At 46.6% G+C, this 14,845-nt stretch overlaps 2 protein-coding genes across 3 annotated transcripts in view; one reads left to right on the top strand and one right to left on the bottom strand.

Moving 5' to 3' along the window:
• The window catches only part of ldb1b (LIM-domain binding 1b), a 21,924-nt gene extending 17,661 nt beyond the window's left edge, over positions 1–4,263 (bottom strand). The window contains exon 1 of the mRNA XM_031864807.1: positions 4,159–4,263. The gene's annotated coding sequence lies outside the window, so the exon portion shown is untranslated. The remainder of the gene's footprint in view (positions 1–4,158) is intronic.
• A 3,980-nt stretch (positions 4,264–8,243) lies between these two features.
• LOC116392950 (mucin-5AC) lies at positions 8,244–14,710 on the top strand. 2 transcript variants are annotated; one of them, XM_031864802.1, is made up of 11 exons: positions 8,244–8,476; positions 9,765–9,863; positions 9,995–10,135; positions 10,413–12,093; positions 12,201–12,254; positions 12,342–13,200; positions 13,287–13,490; positions 13,638–13,698; positions 13,783–13,904; positions 14,013–14,164; positions 14,351–14,710. In XM_031864802.1, exons 1-11 carry the CDS (start codon positions 8,381–8,383, stop codon positions 14,449–14,451), a joined length of 3,570 nt encoding a protein of 1,189 aa, XP_031720662.1. In that variant the 5' UTR covers positions 8,244–8,380; the 3' UTR covers positions 14,452–14,710. The 2 variants fall into 2 exon arrangements, with proteins under 2 accessions (XP_031720662.1, XP_031720661.1); XM_031864801.1 differs by having other exon boundaries at positions 8,245–8,476; positions 13,635–13,698.
• Positions 14,711–14,845: the final 135 nt, after the last annotated feature.

Here is a 14,845-nt window from a genome sequence, read left to right as displayed (position 1 = left end):
CACACACACACACACACACACACACACACACACACACACACACACACCACCAGGGAGCAAAGAGAGGGAGGGAGGGAAGGAGGAGAGAGTGACGACGAGGGAGGAAAAGAGAGAAAGAAGAGGTTAAAAAAAAGAGCACAAAGGATCGGATTCTGTCAGTTGTAGCTGTACACTGTGAATCACACCGTGCACGTGTGTTTTATGTGCGTGTGTGTGTGTGTGTGTGCGCGCGCGCTATAGAGTGAGAGAGATTCTGTTCCTGCCTCTGCTCTGCCCTCACCCTCATCAGCCCCGCAAATTACAGCTCAGGTGGGAGGAGAGAGGGAGGAAGAGAGGAAGAGAGAGGGAGGGAACAAGAGGCTGAGTGCTCGAGAGAAAGAGAGAGAGAGAGGGAGAGAGAGAGAGAGAGAGAGAGTATGTGTTCTAGAGCGTGGCAGAGAGAGAGAGAAAGAGAGAGAGAGAGAAAGAGGACTGTCAAAGTGACCTGAGAGGCAGATTTGAGAGAATAACAACCATGTGATGTGGGTCCTTTTTTTCTCCTTTAATATGTAGAGGCTGTTTTTCACCACTGCTGCTACAATGACACACACGCACACACACACACACACAGCCACATATGTGTGCACTTTTGTGTGTGTATGTTCATATATGTGTGTGTGTGTGTGTGTGTGCTGCAGCCGTCTGAGTGACTTGTTACCATCCAGCGAAGGTCTTCTACATGGCAGGGAGGGCAGGAGGGGAGGGAAAAGGGGGAGGGAAAGGGAGGAGGGGCGATTGACGTGCCTCGGCTCTCTCTCTCTCTCCCGTCTCCCTTTCTCGCCCATTCACTCTCTCGCTCCGTTAGTCTTTCTGTCTGCAGTATGCCACACAGTGTTGCTCTCTTGCTTCACTCATCTTCCTGTCTACTGGGCTATTTATCTCTCCTGCCCTCCTCCCTTCTCCCTAGCTCCTTCCTTCCTCCCTCTGCGTCTCTCTCCTCCCTTATTACTCTTTCTTCCGCTCTACCTTTCCCTCCCACTGTCTCCATCCTGCTCTAATCTGTCTTCCATCACTATGTCATTTCTCTGTCAGATGCACAAGTTTGTGTGTGTGTAAGAATGAGAGTTGCCAGCTGACTGACGTGCTGCTTCACAGCCCTGAACATGAACACAAGTTCATTTTGTGTCCATCCCACATACATCGTCCTGCTGCTTTAAATACTCACTAGAACTTACTGTAACACCAAATGTGTATTAATACTACTTCATTACCTTTGTACAAGCCTTGTAAAGAAAGAAGTCGAGCATTACATGCATTATAAAGAAACAAAGGTTGAATATCCTGTAAACAATTTGATTTGGCTGCAAAATATTTACCCAAATGATAGATGGAAAGATTTTTAAGACCACCTGTTTCTAAAGCTTTTAAAAGCAAATTGGCCTTCTGCGTGTAATCCCTAGACATTTAAATAGTGCTCTTATCAGTTAACTGTTTGTGACAGTCACGTGAGTGTGCGCCAAGTTACAAAAATTCAGAGGTGCATGACCAAGCGGCGCAACCATGATATCAACCTTTATCCTTTAAACCGGTGGTTCCCAATCTGGAGGACGGGAGCCCCGAAACTGATCACAAGATAAAGCTGAGGAGTCATGAGATGATTGGAGTAATAGTTCGACATTTCTGGGAATACTATATTGTTATTTAGTAAGTTTAAGGGGTGCTGGTAGCTGGATTTTGTTACCTTTGCACAGAGGCTCACACATTCCTCCTTTTCCCAGGTCTTCATGCTAAGCTAGGCTAACGAGCTGCCGGTTGTGGCTTCATAATTAATGTCGAACTTCTGATCTAACTCCCAGCACCAACTGAAAGAAGCGTATTCTCATATACAAAATTATGTTTTTATTTCACACTCTGCTGTATTCTTCAAAATCTTCTTGTGAAACGACGGATAATGTCGGGCCTTCAGCCTCCTGAAGATGTTTAAAATAAAACACAAAGTACACATCGCTCATTTTAAGGGTGCAGACACAAGTCAAAAGGTTCGGTGACCTCTGCTCCAAACACACACACACAGCAGCCATTTTGACAAGTCGTTGCCGGGTAAACAGGTGTAATTAATAATGGTGATTATGGCCCTGCTCTCGAGGGTCCGTGGGTGAGTCATGGCTCTGGTCATTATGCATGCTGGCTCAATGAAATCACTGTGACGCACTAAATAGAATGAAACAATCATGAATTTGATCAATTACACCTGTGTTCATCCTGCTGTGACGTGTTGAGGTGGTTGCTGTGCCGATGTGTACAAACACTGCTCATTCAGAGGTTTCCAAATCTTCAGCACGCATACTCGCACCTCGAGAGACTACATGCGTGTGCATTACAGTACACATAGGTGAGACAGGAAGCTAAATGTGGGATTTTAGACATTCTGTGTCGTTTCCCTCCAAAAATGACATCACAGAGTTCCGTTAAATTGAGTCCTCTCTTCACAGGAGGAACACAAGTCTGCATAGATCGCCTCCTCCACATATTTCTATTTCCTTTTTTTAAAAGACACTTGCTCTTTGTCTCCCTCCCTCTCTTCCTAACCCTCTGTCTCATTAGGCAGCAGTGAGGAGGAGAGCCTTGAGCCAATCAGAGAGGGGAAGAAAGAGCAGAGGAAGGAGGGAGACGGAGAGAGGGGAGAGAGAGAGAGAGACAGAGAGGTTGCAGGAGGAAGAGGGCAGAGATGAAGAGAGAGAGAGGAAAAGAGAGGGCGATGGATGGATGGATGGAGGGAGGGTGGGAGGGAGGGAGAGAGAATAAATAGCTCTGGCGCACTCGTCCCCCATTACCCCGGGAGGGCACTGTCGCCATGGCAATGTGGCAGAAAAAGCATAGCACCAGCATGATGAGCTTCTACACACACACACACACACACAAATTTACAAATGACAACTGTGATTCACACATGTATCTGCCGACATCAACAGTTTCATGGAGACAGTTTGATGAGTTCATATTTTTTAAGTGGATGTATGCAAAAAACACACCGTCTTACACCTCACCATAATTATTTATACACACACACACACACGCACACACACACGCACACGCACTAACAGTTTGCCAGTCAGCAGACAGTCAAAGCCCACATAAGACAGATAAATAACTGAGACATGGAGGCCACGGTATGAAAGACAGACAGAACAAACAAACAAGAAGGTGAAGAAAAGGCACCAGAGAAGAAACGGACAAAAGGAGAACAAGGAAAGCAATTTCTGGAGCAAATCAAAAATCACAGATTCCTGCTGTGACTCATATTCCCCCCAAAGTGTTTCCTCTGTTATTTCTTTTTACTTTCCTTGATTCATGTACATATTTATTACCGTCATTAAACCTGAATTGACAGCTTGTTTTCTTGCTTTACTTGGTGGCGGTGAAACAAGTTGTAAACTTTGACATATTATCAACTTATAAAGTTTTTAGGGGTAACACGGTAGGAATGGTTGCTTCGTTACTCTTCCAGCAAACCAGGAGCAGCATTATTTATATTGAAAGTACAATATTCACTGAATTACGAGTCCTGCTATAGCGAGGGCATGACCCGTCGTACTCTGCCTCTGATTGGCTCCTGGCAGGTTCACATCAGTGTGTCCACAGCTGCAGAGACAAAGTTCAGTTCCCAGGCCATTACTGTTGAAGGATCTGTACGATGCCAACAAACGAACCGTGCCCGCTACAAACAACAGGCTTGTTTCAATAATGAACCTCCAGTAATGTATGATCCAGCCAATTAGGGACGAGTGGGAAAGCACTACAGAAAGATGTCGCCCCGCAGAGTAAAACAAATCACCTGAAGTCAGTAGACTGAAGTTAAAAATGATTTTAGCGTCGCTCTCGTGCCTTTGTTGCGGCACACTTCTCTTGAAAAGTCGTTTGGATGGCAAAATGTGGTGGTTAATTAGCTTGATAAATCTTGTGCGCATCCAGCCTGAGGGCAAAGCAGAGAATGAAAGAGGCTGTTCTGAGACAGCCAGCTCTCTGTAAACTCTTACGTAAGGGAGAATCTGCATCCTGTTTCTCTCAGCTACATTATTGATGCAGGCTTCTGTTACCACGCCGAGTGCGTTTGTGTGCGTACGTGCCCGTGAACGTGTACACCTGTAAGTCTCTACCTCTCGCCGAATGCTCTCTCACCTTTGATGCTCTGTAGAAAGGGTGGTCTCCTCCAGCTGATGTGGATTTCTCCCCCTCTCTGCATGCTCTCTTGTTCTTTCTTCGCCTCCTTTCTTTCCCCCCACTTGTATTAATGTAAGTCCTCTTCCTCCACCTCTTCTTTCTCTCGCAGGCCTTTATTTCTCACTAACAGATGTTCTCGGCACCATGTGGGAGGACATTCCTCTTCTCTGCTCTGAAAGCTTGAAAAAAAGAAAGAAAGAAGACTTACATCAAGAAAGGAAAAATCAAAAGAGTATGATGGCAACACAACTCCCTAACCTGCCTCTGTGTTCTGCTCCCCCCTTCAGAGAAGGTGTCAAGTTAAAGATCAGAGTGCTTTTGCCTTTTTATAACACAGCGTTACACAATATCTGAAAGGTCATAGGAGTGCATACACACACACACACACACACACACACACACACTCACAAGCAAAACATTGCATGACTGAGCAGCAAAGACGACTGCAAGTCAAATAGAAAAATGCTCACACACTCACATACACACATAGCAGCAGGTGTGAGGGAGGCAGAGAGAGGAAGCCAAACACATGACTCCTTAGACCTCATGGGTTCTTTAAAATTTCAAACATGCCAAAAGAGCACCGTGGGAGTCCTCCTGCAGGTCAAGAGCGAGGAAGGGATGAGAGGCGGAGGGGAGAGGGGGGAGTGATAGAGAGAGAGAGAGAGAGAGAGAGAGAGAGAGAGAGAGAGAGAGAGACACATAAAAGAACAAAGTCTGGCACTCTGAAGAGCTGAAGGGAATTAGGACAAATGTCTGTTTATGAGTGAATTTTACATTTCCAACTAAAAACAGTGGCCCGAGTGGGAAAACAAGGTGCCCGTGGAATGAGAGTGGGTTAAATATATGTATGTGTGGGGCCATGTACCGACATGGTGGCTGGGCGTTGGATGCTGCAGTAAGGTGACCCACTTACACACAACTCCCCTCTCCTGAACACACACACACACACCACACACACACACACTTACAAATGCCTCTGCATGCTCCTGAACACACTCGCACCTCACCCGCTGGAGGATGCTTTGGCCCCATTTCAGACAGTAATGTGCTTCAAGAGATGTGGGAGATGAGGTGGTGCGTGCGTGCGCGTGTGTGTGTGTGTGTGGCGGGGGTGAAGAGAGGTGTAGTACAGAAGATGTGGGCTTAAGGGATAAAAAAAAACAAAAAAAGGAAACCAGATAGAGGTCACTGAGCAGATGTACTGTAGGTAAGACGTACAGTACACTCCAGGTGGCCCTGTGCATCACACTAAATGAAGAGGGAATATGCTGTACCTTGTTAAAGTGTGTGTCTGTGAACATATTTCCCTCCAAACTAATCTAGTCCAGCCGATGACTCTGTGTACCGCCATGACATTCAGCAGAAAGGTCAACTCCTCGCCGGTATGCAGGAGATAACGGGCCAGACGCATCCACAGTCCCCCACAGACAAACAGTGAGATGATACAAGATAACGCCACACAAATCAAGAGCCGATGAACCTGAATTCATTATGCTTCCATTTCACACAGATATGAATATCTGGTCGGCCTCCAGTGCAGATAGGCGGCTCGCTTTGGAGCGATCGGCTCACTGGGAATTAACTCATTCACAACTTTAGAGGGCTAATAGAAAAGCAGCACGCGTGAGCAGAAGTTAACGGGAGATGTTTAATGTCGCCATCTAGTGGAGAAACTAAATCACGACAGATGTACCGACATTGAGGAAGCTTCAGCACAAGGGAGGGATTTCTACTCCACATATACTAAAGTATGTCATCAGTCAGTACCTCTGAATTTCTATAGAAGTGTAGTGTTTTTAAATACCTTACTTCACTTTATCTTTACAGTTACATGCTGCTATATTAGTGTTCAGAATGTTAAATACAGCTGTGATCTGATATGTGAAGACGTGACAACAATAACTTCCTGTCTTCCGGTGGGATTCATGGGAGGAATGAGGCGATCCAGAGTACAGAGTTTTTAAGCTTTACTCGTGGTACTAAGACTCGGGATCTCTCAATGGAGTTCAGCACCGGCCTAAAACTGAGACCAAAACACATTTTTGTTTTATTTCATTCATTACTGACAGTTAGCTTGCAGGGCCAATGCAAGAAACACTGGCTCCACTCAATCTCTTCCCACTGGGCATTGCAGATCTACTTGCAACAACACATGACATGCAGCGACCCAACCAGAGCCTGAAGCTTTATGCAACAGAAATGGCTCCATCAGGTGGCAGAACACTCGCATCAATTTGACCAGTTTGTTCTGTAATTCTGGCTCAATGGAAGTGTACTGAACCGCTTTAAAAGGACAAGATAGACATTCTCAGAGTTAGATGAGAATGTCCTGTCTGTCCAATTAATGTAAAGCTAGAGCAGCCAGTTAGCTTAGCATAAAGACTAGAAACAGGTGGAAATAGCTAGCCGTGCCTCACGTGTTAATTATTGAGTTTTAATTGCTGGTGGCACATTTTGGACAGAGCCAGGCTCGCGGGGACTAGAGGGGATATCCATCTGGGATTTTATTGTGTTATATATTTGATGAAGCTTTAACTGCTACTGCTCTGCCTCACGGGGTTCAGGTGTGGCTGGAGATGTGCTGTGAGGTGACAAACTTGATGTCAGTTGGTTAAGCTGGACTAGTTTGACCGGATTCATGAAAAAAAACCATGTTAAATGATTAACTGTGTAGTGAAACAACTTCAGCATCACTGCACATTTGGAAACAGTGTAGTGTGATGGCTACTACAGCAGGAGAAGAAAGGAAAACACCTGCTGCGGTACTGAATATGTAAATGCAATCAACAATCCAAAGACCATCATATGATTTGTCAGAGGAGCATGAGCTGCTGCTGCTGCTGCTGCTGCTGTGGGTCTTAATCAATGCAAACCACAGGTGAAAATACTGCTTTACACAGCTGTGTTTATTATTCGGACATTTGGAATAATTATTCATTATGTCAGCTATCACAGAGTGGAGCAGTGCAGGATGAAGTGGAAACCAAATATATATATATATATATATATATATGCAAAGTCATGCATGGCCGCTGCAAGACAGTAAGTGATGTGAACACAAGCGATTAACACATTCAAACGTTTTAAATCATAATGATCTAGTGTGCAGCACAAACACATTTTATTATTAGTGCAAAGACTTAAAGCTGGACCTCTGTGGGTGCCATTTCAAGTGAAACAGGGTAGTAACACCGTCGTTAGTCTCTGACAGCGAACCACGTCACGGTGGAGGGTGTGTGTGTACACACACATCAATCAGCAAAGTCAACACATAAACATTGCAATGGCTAAACATGCAGATAATCTCTATTTGTTCTGGTGACGAGGCAAGCGACAGGAAGCAGACGCACTCTTTGCTTTACGACACACCACTCCAAGGACTGATTCCAGTGATGCCACATATTATTACGTCTACTATACTATGAAAATCATGTCCTTTACACAATGTTTTCAACAACGATAAGGAGGAACACAATGAAACACTTTGTGTACTTTCCAATTTCAAGATAACTCCCAGTTACACTTAGTGCTCTCTCTGCCATACAAGGAGGTAAACTGATCCAAACTGATGATTAACTCCAGAGCTGTATTTCACATGGTTTTCCCTAAATTTGCTGAAATTGTGCACATTTAACAGATACAAATAATATGACTGCAGCTTTTCAACACTTCATCTACTGTATCAGTGCAGTTGACCATTAATACGATTGGTCATTTGGACGCAAGGTGTCACTTTTGAGCAATATTTAAAAACAAATCATCTAATTAAAATGTGAAAGTCCTGCATTAAAAGTCTAGCAGTAATGCTGATTTATATGACTTAATTGACGCTGATAATGTGATACTGAAGCAGCTCAAAGACACCGATTAAATGCATCAACTGTCAGAGATATAAACAACCGTTTCCTTGATTAGACTATTTAATCAAAATGAACAAATAATCAAACACCAGAACAGCGTTGATCCACTGAGTCTTTGCAGCGAACACCAATCTGTAGCGATGTTTCAAGAGAAACTAATTAGCCACGAGAAACATGTGGCTGACCTTGGATCGTATATCTACTCATCTCCTAACTCTCAGTAATGCAATTGGTGGTGTCAATCTGATCCCAGGTCGGTGCTTTTCGCGCGCTTCTAGTCTGTGACCACGTGTCTCCCTCCGGCCTACCAGCGGACCATGTGGAGCAGCAAGATGGCGGCGCGGTGGAGGGGGAAAGACGGGGATTTAAATGCCGGCAACAGCGACTTTCTGGCCAGCAACACTCCCAATGAGGTACCGGTTTGGTAATATTAGCTGCCTGACATGAAAAATAGCTGCACGCGAGCGGTTCCCCATGTTTTAATAGGGGGTGTTTCGCCGGCGCGCGAGGGCCACATGCGCGCATCGCGACACGTGGCTGGAACAGGCTTGTAGTAGTACTACCGAGGTAGCGACCGGGGAGTTGGCTGAGCTGGTCGATTAATCTGCCGTTTGGCCCGTGCAGCTACGGAAACCTATCGGCGACACGTAACTTAACGTAGTTACCTATTCGCACGTGTTTGACACAAATTTCACCGTCAAAGATTAACATGCGAAAGCTGCCGGAGAGACCGGTTCACTTCTTCTGTAGTACACGGTGTTCTCACAAGGCTGCAGCCTCAGCACAGCCCTGCTCACGGCACTGTCCCCTTTCGTTGTTCTGTCTTCAACTATACTCTAAAATGTGCCGTCCTCGTTTTGCAGTCGCACGTTTAATTTAGTTTCCAGGCAGGCACAGATGTAAACTGCTTTGCTGTCACACAAAAGCGTTGAAATGCCTTCTTACCACAGTACAGGGCCTGAGAGCAGTTGTTTCAACTTCCTAGTGCCGGTGGTGACCCGCCTCTCGGGCTCCCTGTCTCCTCAATCTGTCTCCTACATACTAGCACACTTCTGTCCTGATTAAACTTTGGGAGGGAAAGGCGCTGTTCTTTGACAGCGTCCATGAATTAAGCCACAGAGGTAGTGACACATGTACAGATATGTCTGCTGTTTTCAGTTCTATAGAGCTGAAACTATACTTGATTATTAAGGCTTTAGATCTAGAAACTATATCATTGACTGGTCTCAGATGTTGGTTTTCATCGTCTTTAATAAATTACTCATGATAGTAAACCAAATATCTTTGGTTTTGGACTGTTGTTCTGACAAAACATGACACGTAAATATGTAATCTTTGACTTTCAGTAGTTGCGATCTGATAATTTATGAACCAAATGATTTATCAAGGAATTAATTTACATAGAAATGTCTCATCAATGCACTTATTTATCTTATTACTTTATAAATATAGAGCATTTAGCACCAGCTCTGCCTCACTGTTTTTTTTTTCACTGCTGTATTTGAAGAATTGTCTGATTTGGCAGCGCTTCCTGTTTATGCTGCGAAAGTTCATTTTGAGCTCAGTGCGTCCTGTTCCTCAGCTTCTGGTCGCACCCAGAGGTAGGAGCGTCCTGTGAGATCGCAGGAGGAAGGAGTGGACCAGATCAGTGGGCATTCAAATTTAAAATTCAATAATATTTGTGTGTTTTTGTCCCTGCAGTTGGTCCTGAGCAGAGTGGGAGGCGTGGAGATGGACAGCCAGTCCTGCATCGATCACTCGATCCTGGCCATTTTTGAAGACTCCACTGTCTCGTCAGAGGTCAGAGTTAAAGCCCATCTTCACAGCGCATTAGTCGTTCAACAGATGCCCTCTTCACTGCTGTCGTTTGTTGGTAAAATATGAATTCCGCATGTAAACGAATAAACCTGGATCCTCGCGCTTCCTTTCAGTACAAGAGTGGAGCGGAGGAAGAGAGCGAGACTCTGCTGTCGGCCCTGACCGAGATGCTGGACAGCGTGGAGGACGACGACGGGACTCTGTCTCCCTTTGACACCCTGCCAGACACCAAGCTCCTCAGGGACACCTCAGTGGTGGGTGCACACGCATGAAACGAGCTCTCAACTAAACTTCCAGTTAATTGTATTGAGCGTCATGGTCGTGCTGTTCGAATCCCCATCAACTGAGCGCCTCATGATCGTCTCATGAGTTTGCCTGTTTAATCAGGACTTAGATGGTGGATGAAGTTGAGCAACACGACTGGATAAACAGCACTGACCACAATAGTGATGTATCTGTACAATATTTGTTTAAATATATGATGTCCCATTATTAACATGTCAGCTGTTTTTATTTCTCTCTTCTCTTTAGGAACCATCGCTTGCTGACAGACTGAGACCGAGATCCAAATCACCAAATGTAACCTTCTCAATGAAGATTGATGGAGAAGATGAGAACAAACTGGAGAGAACCGGTCCTCCATCGCTGTTCAAGCGACAAAGTCAAACGTTGTTTCACTCCACAAATAAGAGAGCGGAGGCTGAAGTCGAGGTTTTCACCTCGACTTCTCTCGTCAACCTGGTGAGGCTCATGCACCCCTACTGCCTGAAGCTGCGCGTGGAAGAGGAGGAGGATAGACTGAGGAAGAACCACACGGTGTTCTCTCAGGAAGAGGTGTGGAAGTATGAGAGACCCAGCGAAGAGAGCGATGAAGAGATAAATGTTGTGTCTGATGATGAGGTAACGGGGAAGGACACAAAGGAGGAAGAAGATGGAGCTGAAAAGAGAGCTAATGACATCCTCTTGAAGAGTGTGCTGCTGAATGGAAACTCGTGCAGAACTCCTCCATCCAGAGAGAGAAGAAGCGTGAGCTTTGGCCCCGTCCAAGTGGCTTCATTTGAATCGACAGAAAAGGGATCGAACGAGAGAAATGTAACAACTGGGCACACAAGTGAAACTGCATCAGTTCCACTGAACAGCATCAAAGCACTTGAAAGTCCGCCTGGTTCAGCACTTGAACCCCAAACACTGTCCTCAGAAATGAGCAGCAACAAGGTGGTAGTTCTGTCTCTTAAAGGTGAGACAAAGGCCAAATCGCTCAGCCTCCAGCAGTACAGACAGCTGCGCCAGCAGAGACGGCCTCTGGTGGAGAAGCTGGGAAACTACACCACCATGTGGCCCTGTGTTTCTGAGCCCCCCGAGGGGCTGAACCCCATCCTCTGTCTACAGAGACAAAACAGCTGTGGGCCAAAGGCAGCACACAGTTATCCCGAAGGTAGGAGAAGTGGTGCTGATCAGCTCCGAATATCTCAAACTCCAGGTCACAGGACCCATTGCGTCTCCGCTCTGCCCACGCCTCACCCCTCAGAGCCCAAACCATCCACTCATCTACGCCGCAGCGGATTGAAGCGCTCACGGACCGAATCCAAAATCACCTCATCTGCCGGTCTGCAGCCAGACGTCACAGCCAACCCGACTGTTACTGTGCCTGAAAGCAAAAAAAGTCCAGTAAAGAAACAAACACTGCTCAGTAGTGATCCCCCAAATCCTGTCCTCCTCCCCCTACCGGTTAGCCAAACGGCATCACCAACCGCTGACCCCTCCTCATCAAAGTCCAAAGGGGAGTTCCTCAACAGAGACTCCTACCCTGACAGCACCAGACACTTTCCAGAAATCCAAAATGAACCCTCGGGCACATCTCTTCAAAGACAGCCATCCTCCTCAGGGCCGAAGCCCGAGGTGTTGTTAGTAAACCAGGGCTGCACCGCCCTGTTCCAGGAAATTAAAAACAGGCTTACCGAGATAGCTTCAGGCGTCTCCTCCGGACCCCCAGCGCTGGGCCCAACCGCAACACAAACCAAATCTGCCTCAGGGTGCAAGAAACTGCAGCCTCAAAGAAGCGGTTCGATCCCGACTGAAGAAGAAGCCAAGCTGGAACCAAAGACTCCTCGGTCACCAGGTCCAGATACAGGGAGGCGAATAACGTGTCCTTCCCTCCCTGCTCCTGTAGACGCCCCCATACCAGTAGAGGGGACAGCAACAGCGGACTCAGGTAAACTGTTGACATGTTTGTTTATGTGACTTACTTACATTGAGTTCACTAAGAACTGAGAAATATAAACGGCATCTACAAAATGTCTGTTTGTTCTTCTGCTCCAGGGATTGAAGCACCCGATGTGACCAGCCTGCTGGAACAGTTTGAGGAAACACAAGGTGAGTAATCAGATTACTGACACCGCCGTATTGTCGGATGCTGATGTGCGATCCTCGGGTGACCTCTTGTTGTTCTTCCTCCTCCAGCTAAAGGGGAGCGGGTGTGTGAGAACGAGCCGGAGCCCGAACTCGCTCCTTCACAGTCGGACCTACAAACAGACGGATGCCTGGACTTGGACAGAACTACGCCTGTAGTAACGCAGCGAGCCTCTGTGGAAACACTTGAACCTTTAGGCACTTCAGAATCACCGGGGAACCCAGAAACCCTCGGGAGTTCACCACCTCTTCAAAGTGTCCCAGAGCCCCTCGGCACTGAGATCATCCTCAGCACTCAACAAGATCTGCCAGCAAGACGCAGAAACCCTCCATCCAAGGCCATCCAGATAATCGACCCCCGTCCTCTACCGTCCAGGAAGACCAACACGAGCCTCCCCGCTGCCCACGTCTCTCCTCACACGTATGCATCCGTGTCCTCCGATCACGATTACTGCGGGACCGCCGACCGCTCGCTCACGAGTGTTCCTCAGCGCAGCAGAGCCTCTAAACCCAAGGATGCGTCTCCAACCTCTGATGAATTGCAGGTGACGACCCACGACTCGAGTGCTGCTGCTGAATGCAAAAAGCCGACCTCCACCGGCGAGATCAGCGCCGCCGTCGGAGCCGTCGATAACTCTGCAGTGACGCAGCGTCTCTCTGAGCAGCCCGGGACGAGCCCGTCCACAGACATCGTTCTTTCGGACGTTGCTTCCACAGAGCCAGACTGCGTTTGTGCAGCTGAAGTCGAGACGCCGTCATGCACGCTCCCCACGCCTCCACCCAGCCCTCCTGCCAGAGGCAGGGAGAAAGGAAGATATCGGAGAAGATCTCCTCGTTCGGACTCCAGCTCCAGCTCTCCTTCCTCGTCGTCCTCCTCCAGCGCTGCATCTCCCTCTCCAAAAAGACAAAAGTAATCCTCTTCTGCTGTGTTCAGCATTCGTCTTCATTTGTCCTCTTTGTGCTTCTCTCCTGATTCTTAATTTGTCCGTCTTACAGGCACCGCCACAAGCGTTCAGAGAGCAGTTCCTGTTCGTCGTCGTCATCCCCCTCTCGCTCCCCACGTCGGCGCTACAGATGGTCTTACTCCAGATCGAGGTCGAGCAGGTCCAGATCCAGATCTTGGTCCCAGTCTAGGTCCACATCCAGATCCCGATCGCCATCCCCGCGGGTTTGCCGTAGACAGTGGACAGATGTTTACAGGTCAGTTCTAGTTTTCCATTCAGACATTTAAAGGGAAATTAAAATATACAACGGTGTTCCTTTTTTGCGTCAGTTTGCGTCTCGTCTTTCGGGCGTTACTGAGTTCATGAGTGTAATCTCGGTTTCCGTCTTCCTCTCCTACAGCAGCAGAGAGTCCAGGAAGCTCAGGAGAGAGCACGAGATCAGGATCCAGAAACTTAAAGCCATCGTGAGTGAAAGATGACCGACATGTGTTTGTGTTGTTTTGGTTACGTAATGAGTGGCGAGTAATTCTGATAATCCTCTCGCACAGGACGAGCGCAGGGTGGTGTACGTCGGCCGCATCCGCGGGTCGATGACGCACGACGAGCTGAGGGAGCGGTTCTCTCAGTTCGGAGACGTAGAGTGCGTGTCGCTTCACTTTAGAGACAGAAGGTGAGAGTATACAGTTGAAGTAGATGTTTTTACAGCCTTTACGGTGTTTTTTTGTACTATCCATCTGTATCTGTTGGTGTCAAAACACTGCACCTTTGGCTCCCATAGTGACCACTACGGATTTGTCACATTCTACAACATGGACGATGCTTTTGCAGCCATCGATAACGGCGGGAAACTCCGGAAGCCGGATGAGCTGCCGTTTGACATCTGCTTTGGTGGAAGAAGACAGTTCTGTAATTCACACTACGCTGACCTAGGTGAGACTCAAAGTAACTCTAACTCTGTGTGTTTTTTATTGCAAGCTGCACCATTAAAACTATGACATAATGTTCCTTGTAGAATGTGAATTTATTGATTCAAATTTTTGAACGCATTTCCAGAACAGCGACACAAGAAAAATGTGTATTTTTTTACATGTTTTTAAATGTCCATCTCTCCCTCAGACGCAAACAGAGATGCAGAGCCGGCTCCTGCCAAGACCAGGCCCGAGGACCTGGACTTTGATTCGCTGCTGAAACAGGCCCAGAGAGGAATAAAGAGGTAGCAGAGCCGTTTGAGAGCACAACAACACAATGTAATGCAGCAAAGATGAAAACGGGTTTTGTTCATGAACCTCAGAGCTTTATGCTCGTACTCATGTAGCAAACTTTTGTATGGAAGTCTGTTCTTTTTAAATGTTTTGACTCTTAATACGCATGCAGTTTCTGATGTGCACAGTTAATATGAACAAATATGTAGCACTGTTTATTTCATAACATGCTATCAGTGGAACCCGCTAAAGATTTGTGTTTCATTCCACAACACTTATATATATTATGTTTGAAAATATATATATATATATGTTATGGAAAGAAACACCAATAGTTAGCGGGTTCCACTGCAAGCTTTGAAAGAAATAAACAGTGCTACATATTTGTTCATATTCACTGTGCACATCA

This window comes from Anarrhichthys ocellatus, unplaced genomic scaffold (genome assembly GCF_004355925.1).
Source record: "Anarrhichthys ocellatus isolate YVR2014 unplaced genomic scaffold, GSC_Weel_1.0 scaffold31, whole genome shotgun sequence".
Lineage (NCBI taxonomy): Eukaryota > Metazoa > Chordata > Actinopteri > Perciformes > Anarhichadidae > Anarrhichthys > Anarrhichthys ocellatus.
This window is presented reverse-complemented; position numbering and strand designations above follow the sequence as displayed.

Bases quoted from the DNA above. Each gene is read 5' to 3' on its own strand.
- LOC116392950 (XM_031864801.1), top strand. From the start codon at position 8,381: ATGTGGAGCAGCAAGATGGCGGCGCGGTGGAGGGGGAAAGACGGGGAT. The intron at 9,864-9,994 runs GTCAGAGTTAAA...GCTTCCTTTCAG, and splicing joins ACTCCACTGTCTCGTCAGAG to TACAAGAGTGGAGCGGAGGA. The intron at 14,165-14,350 runs GTGAGACTCAAA...TCTCTCCCTCAG, and splicing joins TTCACACTACGCTGACCTAG to ACGCAAACAGAGATGCAGAG.